At 39.7% G+C, this 13,256-nt stretch overlaps 1 protein-coding gene across 10 annotated transcripts in view; it reads right to left on the reverse strand.

Annotated features, from left to right (window-relative positions):
- LOC309499078 (uncharacterized protein) overlaps nt 1–13,256 on the reverse strand; it is a 95,018-nt gene that overhangs the window by 5,912 nt on the left and 75,850 nt on the right. For 5 of the 10 annotated variants that reach the window (XR_014206139.1, XM_082170089.1, XM_082170088.1 and 2 more), the window contains one exon: nt 10,526–10,802. The exons of the other annotated variants lie outside the window; for them this stretch is intronic. Coding sequence is in view for 4 of the 5 variants with exons in the window: in XM_082170089.1 (XP_082026215.1) it covers nt 10,526–10,583 (58 nt within the window). In the remaining variant the exon portion in view is untranslated. The remainder of the gene's footprint in view (nt 1–10,525; nt 10,803–13,256) is intronic. 10 annotated transcript variants of the gene reach the window in all.

A 13,256-nucleotide genomic window follows, 5' to 3' on the forward strand; every position in this document is an offset into this window, starting at 1 on the left:
TACTATTTCACAATGTTACAAGTTTTACTGTGTTTTTGATCAAACAAATTCAGCTTTGGTGAGCATGAGCTCTTTATAAAAAAATGAGTTCCTTTGTGCACTGGCTAAGGAGCATGAGTCAAACTGAAAAAATAAAACCAAAGTTTTGGGGTAATGTGTTATGTAATCTTGTTCAAATGGATTTCATAAAATTGGTATCGAAAAAAGTATCGTTAAGAACCGGTATCGAAATCAAGGTATCGGTATCGAAATTTTTTTAACGATACCCAGCCCTATATATATATATATATATATGTATATATACATACAGTGAAGAAAATAAGTATTTGAACACCCTGCTATTTTGCAAGTTCTCCCACTTAGAAATCATGGAGGGGTCTGAAATTGTCATCGTAGGTGCATGTCCACTGTGAGAGACATAATCAAAAAAAAAAAAAGAATCCAGAAATCACAATGCATGATTTTTTAACTATTTATTTGTATGATACAGCTGCAAATAAGTATTTGAACACCTGAAAAAATCAATGTTAATATTTGGTACAGTAGCCTTTGTTTGCAATTACAGAGGTCAAACGTTTCCTGTAGTTTTTCACCAGGTTTGCACACACTGCAGGAGGGATTTTGGCCCACTCCTCCACACAGATCTTCTCTAGATCAGTCAGGTTTCTGTGCTGTCGCTGAGAAACGTGGAGTTTGAGCTCCCTCCAAAGATTCTCTATTGGGTTTAGGTCTGGAAACTGGCTAGGCCACGCCAGAACCTTGATATGCTTCTTACAGAGCCACTCCTTGGTTATCCTGGCTGTGTTCTTCGGGTCATTGTCATGTTGGAAGACCCAGCCTCGACCCATCTTCAATGCTCTAACTGAGGGAAGGAGGTTGTTCCCCAAAATCTCGCAATACATGGCCCCGGTCATCCTCTCCTTAATACAGTGCAGTCGCCCTATCCCATGTGCAGAAAAACACCCCCAAAGCATGATGCTACCACCCCCATGCTTCACAGTAGGGATGGTGTTCTTGGGATGGTACTCATCATTCTTCTTCCTCCAAACACGGTTAGTGGAATTATGACCAAAAAGTTCTATTTTGGTCTCATCTGACCACATGACTTTCTCCCATGACTCCTCTGAATCATCCAAATGGTCATTGGCAAACTTAAGACGGGCCTTGACATGTGCTGGTTTAAGCAGGGGAACCTTCCGTGCCATGCATGATTTCAAACCATGACGTCTTAGTGTATTACCAACAGTAACCTTGGAAACGGTGGTCCCAGCTCTTTTCAGGTCATTGACCAGCTCCTCCCGTGTAGTTCTGGGCTGATTTCTAACCTTTCTTAGGATCATTGAGACCCCATGAGGTGAGATCTTGCATGGAGCCCCAGTCCGAGGGAGATCGACAGTCATGTTTAGCTTCTTCCATTTTCTAATGATTGCTCCAACAGTGGACCTTTTTTCACCAAGCTGCTTGGCAATTTCCCCGTAGCCCTTTCCAGCCTTGTGGAGGTGTACAATTTTTTCTCTAGTGTCTTTGGACAGCTCTCTGGTCTTGGCCATGTTAGTAATTGTATTCTTACTGATTGTATGGGGTGGACAGGTGTCTTTATGCAGCTAACGACCTCAAACAGGTGCATCTAATTTAGGATAATAAATGGAGTGGAGGTGGACATTTTAAAGGGAGACTAACAGGTCTTTGAGGGTCAGAATTCTAGCTGATAGACAGGTGTTCAAATACTTATTTGCAGCTGTATCATACAAATAAATAGTTAAAAAAATCATATATTGTGATTTCTGGATTTTTTATTTTTTTGATTATGTCTCTCACAGTGGACATGCACCTACGATGACAATTTCAGACCCCTCCATGATTTCCAAGTGGGAGAACTTGCAAAATAGCAGGGTGTTTAAAATACTTATTTTCCTCACTGTATATATATATATATATATTGTTTTGTTTTTTTTTATTGCCAATTTTGTCCCGCCATCCATTTTCAAATAGACAATGCGCCATTTCCCATTCCACTTCTTGCGCTTGTTTTCGTGACAAAATGTGGTTTTAGGACCGGATAGAGTCGTTGGGTGCCAGAGTTGTTGTCAACTCGTGTAGTGTGTAACCCCCTGTTGCAGAACATTTACGTAGTGTCACATAGTGTGAACACCACAACGATTTCAAGACTCCAGAGCAAGTCATGTAGTCTAAACAGCACAGCGATCTGCCGACGTTTAAAGTTGTGTAGTGTGAACTAGGCATTAGTTGAATTACAAGAACACAAACTTTATGCAGTCAAGTGCAAAAGATTGTATATTATTATATTTTGGATTTATTGTTAATAATAATAATAATAATAATTCATTACATTTATATAGCGCTTTTCTCAGCACTCAAAGCACTTTACACAGAAGGGGCAGGGCCGGATTATCCATAGACGGCAGCCATATTGCGCCAGAACACCCACCACACACCAGCTTACTGGTGGAGAGGAGATGAAGCCAATATATTTTTTTATGGGGATGATTAGGAGGCCATGATGGACAGAGGCCACTGGGCAAATTTGGCCAGGATGTCAGGGTTAAACCCCTACTCTTTTTCGAAGGACATCCTGGGATTTTTAATGACCACAGAGAGTCAGGACCTCTGTTTAATGTCTCATCCGAAGGACGGTGCTCTTTGACAGTATAGTGTCCCCATCACTACACTGGGGCGTTAGGACCCACACAGACCACAGGGTGAGCACCCCCTGCTGTCCTCACTAACACCTCTTCCAGCAGCAACCTGGTTTTCCCAGGAGGTCTCCCATACAGGTACTAACCCGGCTCAGCAACCCTGCTTAGTTTCAGTGGGCAAACAGTCTTGGGCTACAGGGTGATATGGCTGTTGGCCATTATTTGCTATACATTGAATTTATCTTAAAGGTCCCATGACATGCTACTTTTTGTAGGCTTTAATATAGGCCTTAGTGGTCCCTAGTACTGTATCTGAAATCTCTTTCCAAAAATTCAGCCTCAGTGCAGAATTATAGCCACTTCAAGCCAGTCCCAGAATGAGCTTCCTTCAGACAGGCCATTTCGGTGTCTGTAGCCTTAAATGATAATGAGGAGAAAGGCGGCGCAAGGTGGAGGGTGGGTGTGGCCTTGACCATCTTGCGCAACGGTACCGTGGCGTGCATGTTTACGTTGGATATAGCAATGGCACGAAGACACGCAGTCTTTCAAGCATTTCAGTTTGACCCAGAATCTGATCCAGATGGAGAAGCAACGGATGAAGAAGTTGCAACTCAGCGGCTCCAGCAGGACGTTTCCGAATGGTTAGTTTAAAAAATTATGTCTAGATACGGTACTTTATTCAGATGGTTTACAGTTATTATCATGTAGCTAACGCGAACCTACTGTTGCCTTTTCATGAGAGATCTGTAACGTCTGTATTTATCTTATTACAATTACATCAAGCTCTGCGATCTTGAAATGCGGATATCACGCGCGCCATATAACCAACAGGAAAACGAATAACAAAGAAGTGTACAACACTCGCGTTACAGTGTGTGTATTCACACACATAAACTGCATAGCTGCATAGCTAATGTTACAGCCACATTCTATGTGTAACAATCTAGGTAACCATAAACAGTAAAGCAACACACTTATATATCATTAGTTGACTTACTTGTCCGAGGTGTGTAGCTGAGCCAAAGAGAGTGATCCAGACTTTAGTTTCAGACGTTCAGCAAGCCCAGCTCTGTATTGACCCTTCGGTGTTCATTTGTACATCCAATTATTGAGCAATTGTTATGCTTCGCTCGCTCAAAAGCCATGATCTCTCTCGTGGACAAACTAAAATCGCGCGCGCGCATTTTCTCATGGGCGGAAAATATATTCTCTGGGCGGGCAAAGCAGAGACAGGGGAGGTAACATTTCCTCCTTATGACGTCATAAGGAGGAGATTCATGATCAGCGCGTATGAGCCTCCATTTTCTCAAAGGCAGAGAAAGATAGCAAAAGCTCGATTTACACCGATTGAAATTTCTAGAAACTTGGGGACCATATACAGGCTAGGGGAACTCATATTAATGTTAAAAAACCTCAGAAAGTGAAAATTTCATGTCATGGGACCTTTAAATAAAAAAAACAGACCACAGAGTGACCACAACAGTGTTAATTTCGTTAACGAAAACTATGACGAAAAATGTTCGTTGACGACCTTTTTTCCCCTGACTAAGACAAGACGATGAGATACGACACCCACGTCATTAAACGATAACTGTGACTAGGGTTGGGAACCCGAAAACCGGTTCTTATCCCGAACCGGTAGTTTTTTTTTTTTAAATACCGGAACCGTGCGAAATTCCTAAGTTTCGGTTCCAAAAACGATTCTGGGCCGATGTGTGGGCGAAGTGCTGGGAGCTTATCCTTTAATAGCGACGTCTCACACTCACCTCATGAATATTAAAATAGTAATGAAAGCACTCGCGCTACTCGTATACGTTTTGAGAGAGAGAGAGAGAGAGAGAGAGAGAGAGAGAGAGAGAGAGAGAGAGAGAGAGAGAGAGAGAGAGAGAGAGACGATCTCGATTCAAACACCCATGCGATCTTATTCCTAAATGACAAAAACTTCACACTGGAACATTCAAATCTGTTTGCGCTGTCGCTGAGAGAGCAGTTGTCAATATGAAACAGCTTTACTTTCACAATCTTTTCAACAACACAGTATCGGTATTTCGGTGTTACAAATATTCAAATGATCACAGAAGTACTGAAATAAAAGTTTATAGTTCGAGAATAAACACTGATGTCTACGGTAGCAACCAAAACAGAGTAAATCACCTTTTGAAAGTCGCTTCAAATAACGAAAATTTGCTTCAGAATTTACTACATGTATATAATGAGCGAGTACATCAAGAATGCCTTTTTTCAAACCGTGTTTTTGTCTTATCCTGAATCACTACGGTAAGCCTGTAATAAGCGTTTATACTCTGACTACTTTGCACCGGCACCGCTGCGGAGTAGCACAGTGCCTGAGTGACTCACCCGCGTCATAGAAATAAACAGAGAAGTAGCTCCGGCTACAATGTTCTTCCGCAAGACGCATGCAGTTCTGTTTATTTAACTGCTAGAGTGCTGATTCATCCAGTAATGAAGTGAAGTCTTTATGAATCAATTATTCAAATCGAAATATTATGTATAAGTAGGGTTGGGTACCGAAACCCGGTTCCAATAGGGAACCGGTTCCGACGTAAACGGTAGTATCGAGACCGAATAAGAACGCAACTTTCGGTGCCTGATTTCGGTGCCTGACTTTTTTCACCGCCCCCTATAAACATATAATGCACACAAAGTGTCCCTGCTTGATATACAACCACTGATGAGCATAATCGGTTTAAAAAACAAACAAACAAAAAAAACCTACGAATGCGGATTAGAACCCAAAACCTCTGACACTCTTGACTAAAGTTCAAGTTCAGCTGCAGTGTTCCTCTTCGGGTAAGTCTAGTATTTTAATGCCAACTGCAAATCTTGCATATCAAGTATGAAGTATATCAAGTATATTTATACGAGGCTATACTATGTGTGTTAAATATTTCTGCTCAGTGTCAGATATTTCTCTGTTTTGTAAAAGTCTATAATATGTAATATGTAATATATATATATAAATAATATGAGAAGACAAAATTTTGATCTTAACTTAAGTGTTTTCGGCTACATCAGCACAATTTTTTATTTTATCAGAAATCAGAAAATCTTTTTTCAGAAAACACACACAGGTTTTTTTTTTTTTTTTGATAAAGTGTGTGCGTTTTCGTTTTCTTAAGTACCGGTTTAAGAACGTTTAAGCACCGGAACCGTTTGAAAAATACCGAGTAGGTACTGGTATCGGATAAAACCCAACCAATACCCAACCCTATGTATAAGAAATATTATGTTTCATCTGTCTGGATCTTACATGTGTTCAAGCATATTCTAGCCCTTCTGAGAGGGTATTCTCCACTGCTGGAGATACAATAAGCTATAGGAGAGGTCCCAAATTATCCTAGAAAATGCAGAAATATTTATTTTCCTTCAGAAAAATTTCTTATTTTTGCAAAAATTGCTAAATATGTTGAATTTGTTGACATTACCAGTCTGTTAAACTCATTTGACAAGTATAAGAAATAAACACAAAAAGGATTGTGCATTTTCCCCTTACCTTACTTACTATTTTTTATTAGTTGTTTTAATAATTTGTATTGAATGGGAACCAGAACCGGAACCGGAATCGTTTGGCGGAACCGGAAAATGTATTACGATTCCCAACCCTAACTGTGACTATATCAACACATGCAATATCGTTGACGAAAAAAGACGAGACTGAAATGTGTTTAAACATTTTTTAAACTTAACCAAAACCACTTGTTTGTGTCAAATAAAGGAGACGACAACACATTGACTGTTTTTACAAGCGTTCATGCTTACGGTTGCCAGATTTGAATAATTAAACCCCCAGTCAGAGCTTTTCTGTTAAAAGAACACATTTTCTACCTGGTCTTTTCAATAGTATCTGGCAACCATGCGCGCGCGCTCTCTACACTGCTGAAGAACCGCGGATGATCTGAAAACAGACGAGCTGGAGTTTAGCGATCTTCATTTGAGATTTTCTACTTAAAGTGTCGTTCAGTCGGTCTGTGTTCTGCCACGAGCCGTTTGCGCTATCTGTGCTACTAAATCTGCGATCAAAATATAGACTGATATCCAGCAGTTGTTTTTAATGTTGATCATATTATACGAGCAAGAATGCAATGCTTCCTGAATATCCACACGATTTCAAATGTGACATTGATTTTATACAACAGCCAACAAACAGAAGGGTAGCATTAAGTGATGTACTACATTTAAAACAGTATTGTCAGTAGGCTTATTGCTCTATTTTGCATCGTGAACGAATCTGTGGCTTTGAACGAATCGTGAGATTCAATGACCCGTTCATAAAAATACCATCATTGCATATTTATTGAACATTGTTAAATAAAAAAAAATATAAAAAAAATATTGTCCCTTAATGGAAAAAGTGTGACTGCAGTCTAATGGTGCGTTCACACCGGACGCGAATAGCGCATCAGGCGCGAGTGATTTCAATGTTAAGTCAATGCAAAGACGCGTTTACGCGCGCAAAAAATTCCTGCGGCGCGAATGAGGCGTAGAACGCGGCGCGGTAGACGCGAATACGCCTCGTTCGCGCGAATAGCGCTAATTGAGCGTCTGGCGCGTTAAGCGCGAATTATTTTATTAGTGCTATTTGTGCATTCACGCGTTTGATGCGAATTCGCGTCTGCCGCCTGAGTTGAAAAATCGGAACTTCTGCGTCAATTCGCGCCGCGTTAACCAATCAGGAGCCTGCTTGCTGCTGTCACGTGGTGAAGTGACAGTTTACAATGTTATTTTATGTTTGGCCTCAATAAATTATTTTGTAATATGACTAAAATGCACAACAAAGCAAATCTTTCACATAAAAACTCGATTTCAATATATGAGAGATACTCATTTTGTATTGAATGCTATTTATTCCATATCTATTCTAGATTATATGAAACATTATTATTCTAATGTAAAGACAACAAACACAATTTAGTGTATAAAAACAAAAATCACAGGACAGGTTTCACTTTTGGAGGCTGACTCCATTTATTATCAAAACAAAAATAACTGACAGATTAGGTGGGTGCGGGCGAGGGTGAACCTCGCGCCGGGCTGTAGAGCGCGGGCTCGTCAGGCAGCGACCACTCGAGGCCGAGGCCTTACGGCCTACGCTGTCCTCGTCAGCGTCCTCACCGTTAGGTCCACCAAACCTAGCTCCTGGAGCAAATTGTGAAACTCCTGAAACTCTCTGGATGCTAATGCTAATGCTCGATAAACATCTAAAAAAGATGGCCGCCAACGGATTTCAAAACTTTCGCCTCTGACGCGCGTAAATTTTGCTTCAAACTTTTGTTTTTACGCGCGTCAATTTCGCTCTTGACACGCGAATTAACACAAAAGTGGTCAAGCGTCAAACTAGACGCGGCAGGCGCGAATTTGACGCGCTATTCGCGTCCGGTGTGAACGCACAGTAAGTGGAAGAGGGGGGTAGGGCACTCTAAAAACCACTGAACTAAGGAAAAGGGGTATGTAGAATTGCACAAGTGCTACTGCTAAAGAGTGCAATGTCAATACAGCCTGTTACCTTAATTTACATTTCTCATAAGCTTATCTGAATTGGCCTAGAGATAAAACATTTTGGAAATTTGTCGTCTAAAGACTACATTTACATTTACATTTACATTTATTCATTTAGCTGACGCTTTTATACAAAGCGACTTACAATTGCTATATATGTCAGAGGTCGCACGCCTCTGGAGCAACTAGGGGTTAAGTGTCTTGCTCAGGGACACATTGGTGTCTCACAGTGGATTCGAACCCGGGTCTCTCACACCAAAGGCATGTGTCTTATCCACTGCGCCACTACCACCCCTATGTACATATAAATAGCTACCAGAATTAATGTCGGTAACTGCAGTTAGACTAAAAGTTGACAAAAAATGCAATGACTTTTCGTCAACTAAAACTAGACTAAAACTACAAAATGACTCAAATGTGACTAAGACCAATAAGTATTTTCGTCTCAAGATGAAAACTAAGACTAAATCAAAAATGGCTGCCAAAATTAACACTGCGACAGTGTCAGTGTCTGTAGGAAATTGCATAAGCTAAAAAAAAACAAAAAACGATATAACCTTTATTTTGCTATTAAACCGATTTTTGTCGTTGTTCTCTGTACTGACAGCACTCCAAATTTACAAAAAAAATGAGCTCAATGTTAAAATTGACCGGAGTTCTCCTTTAATGCTAAGTCCTGAAGTATCCCTTTAAGTAGGGTTGTCATTGTGGTACTTCTAGTTTTACTAAAGTAAATATTTCTATGGTTATTTGTACTTTTACTTAAGTACTGAGATTCAGTACTTCCTCCACCACTGGTTATCAGACAAAATTTTCATATCGGTGCAACCCTAGGTATTGGTTATAAAAAACAGTATGGTTGATCACTAACTATCTGGGCTCTTTTTAGAGCATGATGGGACAAGAAAATAATCTCAATCCATTTACACAAATTGCACAGTGTTGACAAATTCATCAACCCTGTTACCAAAGATATTATAAGAAGACTGATCTCTATAACTATGAATAATTAGGGCTGGGTATTGTTTGGGTTTTTTAAAATACCGGTGCCAAATCGATACTTTTTTAAAACAGTACCTGTGCCTGAACTAGGGCTGTCAAAATTGCTCAAAAATGACGTTCGAATATTCCCTCTAAAAAACACACGAATATTCGAACTATTCGAACATCTGGTTGCGCATTGTCAATGACGCGCATTACGTCAATAACAGGACAAATTAATACAAAGAGACATACATACATTTGTATAGGTAGTTAATTTAAGTTTAAACATATTTGACAATGTATTACCAACACAAAACCAAGTAAATAAACTAATGGCCAAGACCGCAGACCTCAGTCTCGCTCACTCGCAGGCACTCTCTCTCTCTCTCTCGCGCGCCCTCGCGCTCACGCTCTCTCTGCGCATAACGGTTTAAATTAACAACAATAACCACATGTTGAGTGCTGATCAAGAGTTTTGTGCAAGCAATTTAAGGTCGCGACTCTTTTCCCAAATATAGCAGGCTTCATTCAGTGATTGAAACAAATTTATTAACATTAATTTAAGTTTTACAGTATAGAACCGACATTGAACGATCCGAGCGAGCTGTTCTGTGGTAAACATGGAACATTTCTGTTTAACGTTAAATAAAATGAGGCACACAATTCCGAGAAATGTGACAACAAAGAACTTTTACCCTGAGCCTGAGGTTCATAAAAAATAAAGCGCTATTAAAAAAGAAAAAGGCTACTTACATTATTGGTGCTTGTATTAAAAAAAGGAAAAACTGACTGCAATTTATTCCATTGTCTTTTAGTGCACTGTCAACTTTCAGCAGTGACACTGTGCTAGACAGTGCGACTCGTGTGACCTGTCCCTCAGGCAGCGCGCGCGCCCACTCGCAAAGCAGACAGCCGCGCCTCTGCTTCCACGGGCGTGTTTTTCCATATTCGAAATTCACATTCGAATATTAATTTTAACGTTCGAATTTCTGTTTTTTAAAACTATTCGAATATATATTCGAATTTAGAATATTCGTTGACAGCCCTAGCCTGAACTGATACTTAAAAAAAAAAGAGCCACAAAAAAACGAAACAATTGTTGTAAACTATGAAAAGTCCAAAAATTTTAACATAGAAGAAAAAATGTGAACCAGATATACATTAAAAGTAAAAGAGCTAAAATAATATTTAGTTTGACCTGATGTTGACAAATTCTCAAACCTCGCGTTACTGACCTTTTTTTTTGAAAACCAAAAATGAAACTTTTGTACCAATTTCATAGTTGACCTGTTTAACTAAATGTGAAGAAGTGCTTGAATGTTTCTAACATGAATGTTCTTCAGCATCATGAATGAATAAACACCAACCTCTTTGTTCTCCAGGATCTTCAGTGTGTTTCATTCTGCAGGGTTCTGGGTCACTCATGTTCTCACTGTCCTCTTTAATAAACTCAGTCTTTGCAGATTTCAGCTCTTCCTGATGCTCGTCTTCACTTGTAGATGATGGGAATTTACAGCATTTATTGGAGAATTACAGTGGGAGGAGCTTCACTGGTGATGTGATTGCTGTGGGAGGAGCTTCACTGGTGATGAATTGCTGTGGGAGGAGCTTCACTGATGATGAATTGCTATGGGAGGAGCTTATCTGCCAAAATCAAGAATATATCAGTTAGTGAGTTTGTTTTTATACTAAATGACACTTCTAAGCATTTCTATCTATCATTAAGTAACTGATGCTCATTCAACTCATAACCCTAAAATTAGTCTCCTTATTCATTCAAATATTGTTGTGGAGTCTGTCACTAAAAATCCCTCTTGAAGTCTTGGGGTTTTGATGCCAGAAAATAAACTTTATTCTTCAAGTAACAAAGCCAATCGCTTTTGCAAACTAAATCCAGAGTCCAGTCTCGAACATACAGTATAGCCTACACCTCAAATGTAATCAATACACATACATGTGTTTTAAACAATGAACATGAGACTAAGGGCTTCACCATATTTGAGCATTTCCATCCCGGCCTGAAATAAGCAGCTGTAAGTTTCATAGTATAAAATATGCAAAAGCATGTTGTATCACACTAAGTGTTGTAGTATGACCAGTAGGAGACCATTTATGTGTGAACTGAATTTGGTCACACTACAGTGTTTAACATTGAAGTTAATGAGTTTTATTGTAGTAGGGTCATTGACGAATAAGGTTTTTAAAAGTGTAAAAAAATTGAATGGAGATATAACTATATTTGAAACCATTTTTTAGTTTACCTAGGTGTTAACTAAGGGTGTCACGATTTCGATTTTAAATCGAAATCGATCGAAAATAATGCTCAATCTCGATTATCGAATCAAAAAATGGAATCGTCGATGCTGCCACGCCCCCATGTCACGGCAGCTCGGCTTGCCTGTAATAGGTAAAACTCCTTTTCTCGAGAATATTGAAGCCTTTATTTTAAAACACATTGCAGCTGCACAGCGAGAGCATCATATCTCGTCTGAGCGAGCTGATTGTCTGTGCTGTGGCAACTGCACAAACCTATGGCAAGTTAGCAGTGGCGTACGGTCCAATGGGAGCGCATGGCGCCCTGCCAACCTCGAGCGCGCCAATTTGGACGCGACTGGAGAGTGTAATTCACAAAAAACTCGCCAAAGGATTTTAGGTTTAAATCGACTGAAGCGAAAAGTACCTGATATGAGCGAAATAGCACGGCAAGGCAAAGCAGTACTCGTTCCCTTATCTCTAAGGGAACCGAGGTTACGCAAGTAACCAAGTACGTTCCCTTACGAGAACGTTCTCTCGTACTGCGTTGCAAACGCTGTGGGAACCCAATTTAAAACGCCGTGCTATTCGCCTGTGACTGCTCTGAGGAGTCCAGGGAGCCCCGGGACTATAAAAGCCAGGTAATAGGTTATATTGTTTAAGTTTCCATTTGACTGAAGATATAAGTTATTGTTACATTATGTTGTTAATAAACGTTTTAAATTTGACAATGTAGTGTGTGGTATTGCGAACAAAGGTCAGATATTATTATATTGCATAAAAGTCTTAAAATGGCATAGCTTGTGCTTTCAATTTATTTATTTTTAAATCGAGAATCGAATCGAACCGTGACTTTAGAATCGAAAATGTAATCGAATCGAGGATTTGGAGAATCGTGACACCCTTAGTGTTAACAATAAGATTTTGTGGTTTGTACAATCAATTAAAACTTTTTTTTTGTCATTTTTTACAAGATGACATGAATATATCTAAAATTATTAATTTGCAGATAATTATTCATGAAAAAAACTGATTTGACATTGATGTTGAGATCAGGGTTTCCGTTGTCCGGTAATTGCCGGACATTGGCCGGAAAAAAAATGAAATGTCCGACAAAATTAAATCTCTCCGGTCAAATTGTCAGATTAAAATTACTTAATAATCCCGCCCCCCTAACACAATCTGAATTTGAGAATAAGCCTAAAATGTATAAAACAAAAATACACCAACCTTTGGCTATGTTATAAAGGAACAGGCTCTACCGTTTGAAAGTTATTAAACAACATCGCATGCTGCATTTCAAATAAAGCGCACGCCTAAAACGGCTGTAATATAGACCTAAACAACGAACGAATGAGTGAGACGTTTCAAATATGGCCAGGCCCAGGCAGACTAGCCGTAAAAGCTTTTTTCAGAGGCCAGACGCGACGGACGATGGTGAATCAGGAACGCCTGAAGCCTCAGATGTCCAGACAGCTCCACCACCACCGGAGAAAAAGCAGAATCGGATCAAGACGAAGCAGCGAAGTCGCCTTGCGGAGAACAAGGTTACGCGGCTTATGCGCATTGCAAGTTGTGGAGAGACACTAGCCGCGTTTCCATTAGGCTACCCTTCAAATTGCGCAAATTGAAATTGCGAATTAAAAATATGCACAATGGAAACACGTTAATTTCGCAAAAACTCCCGTTTATCGCAAGAACGTTCTTATGCTCGCATGAGGTGGTTTTTCAGGCAATTCGAAAAAGGAATATTTCGCAAAACTGCAATGGAAACAGTTTTTGCGCATTTGCAGTCACCTGACTTAGAAGACGCGGTGTGTTAATAGCTACGCAAATAATAATAAT

This window comes from Leuciscus leuciscus, assembly GCF_965113295.1.
Source record: "Leuciscus leuciscus genome assembly, chromosome: 1".
Taxonomy (NCBI): Eukaryota; Metazoa; Chordata; class Actinopteri; order Cypriniformes; family Leuciscidae; genus Leuciscus; species Leuciscus leuciscus.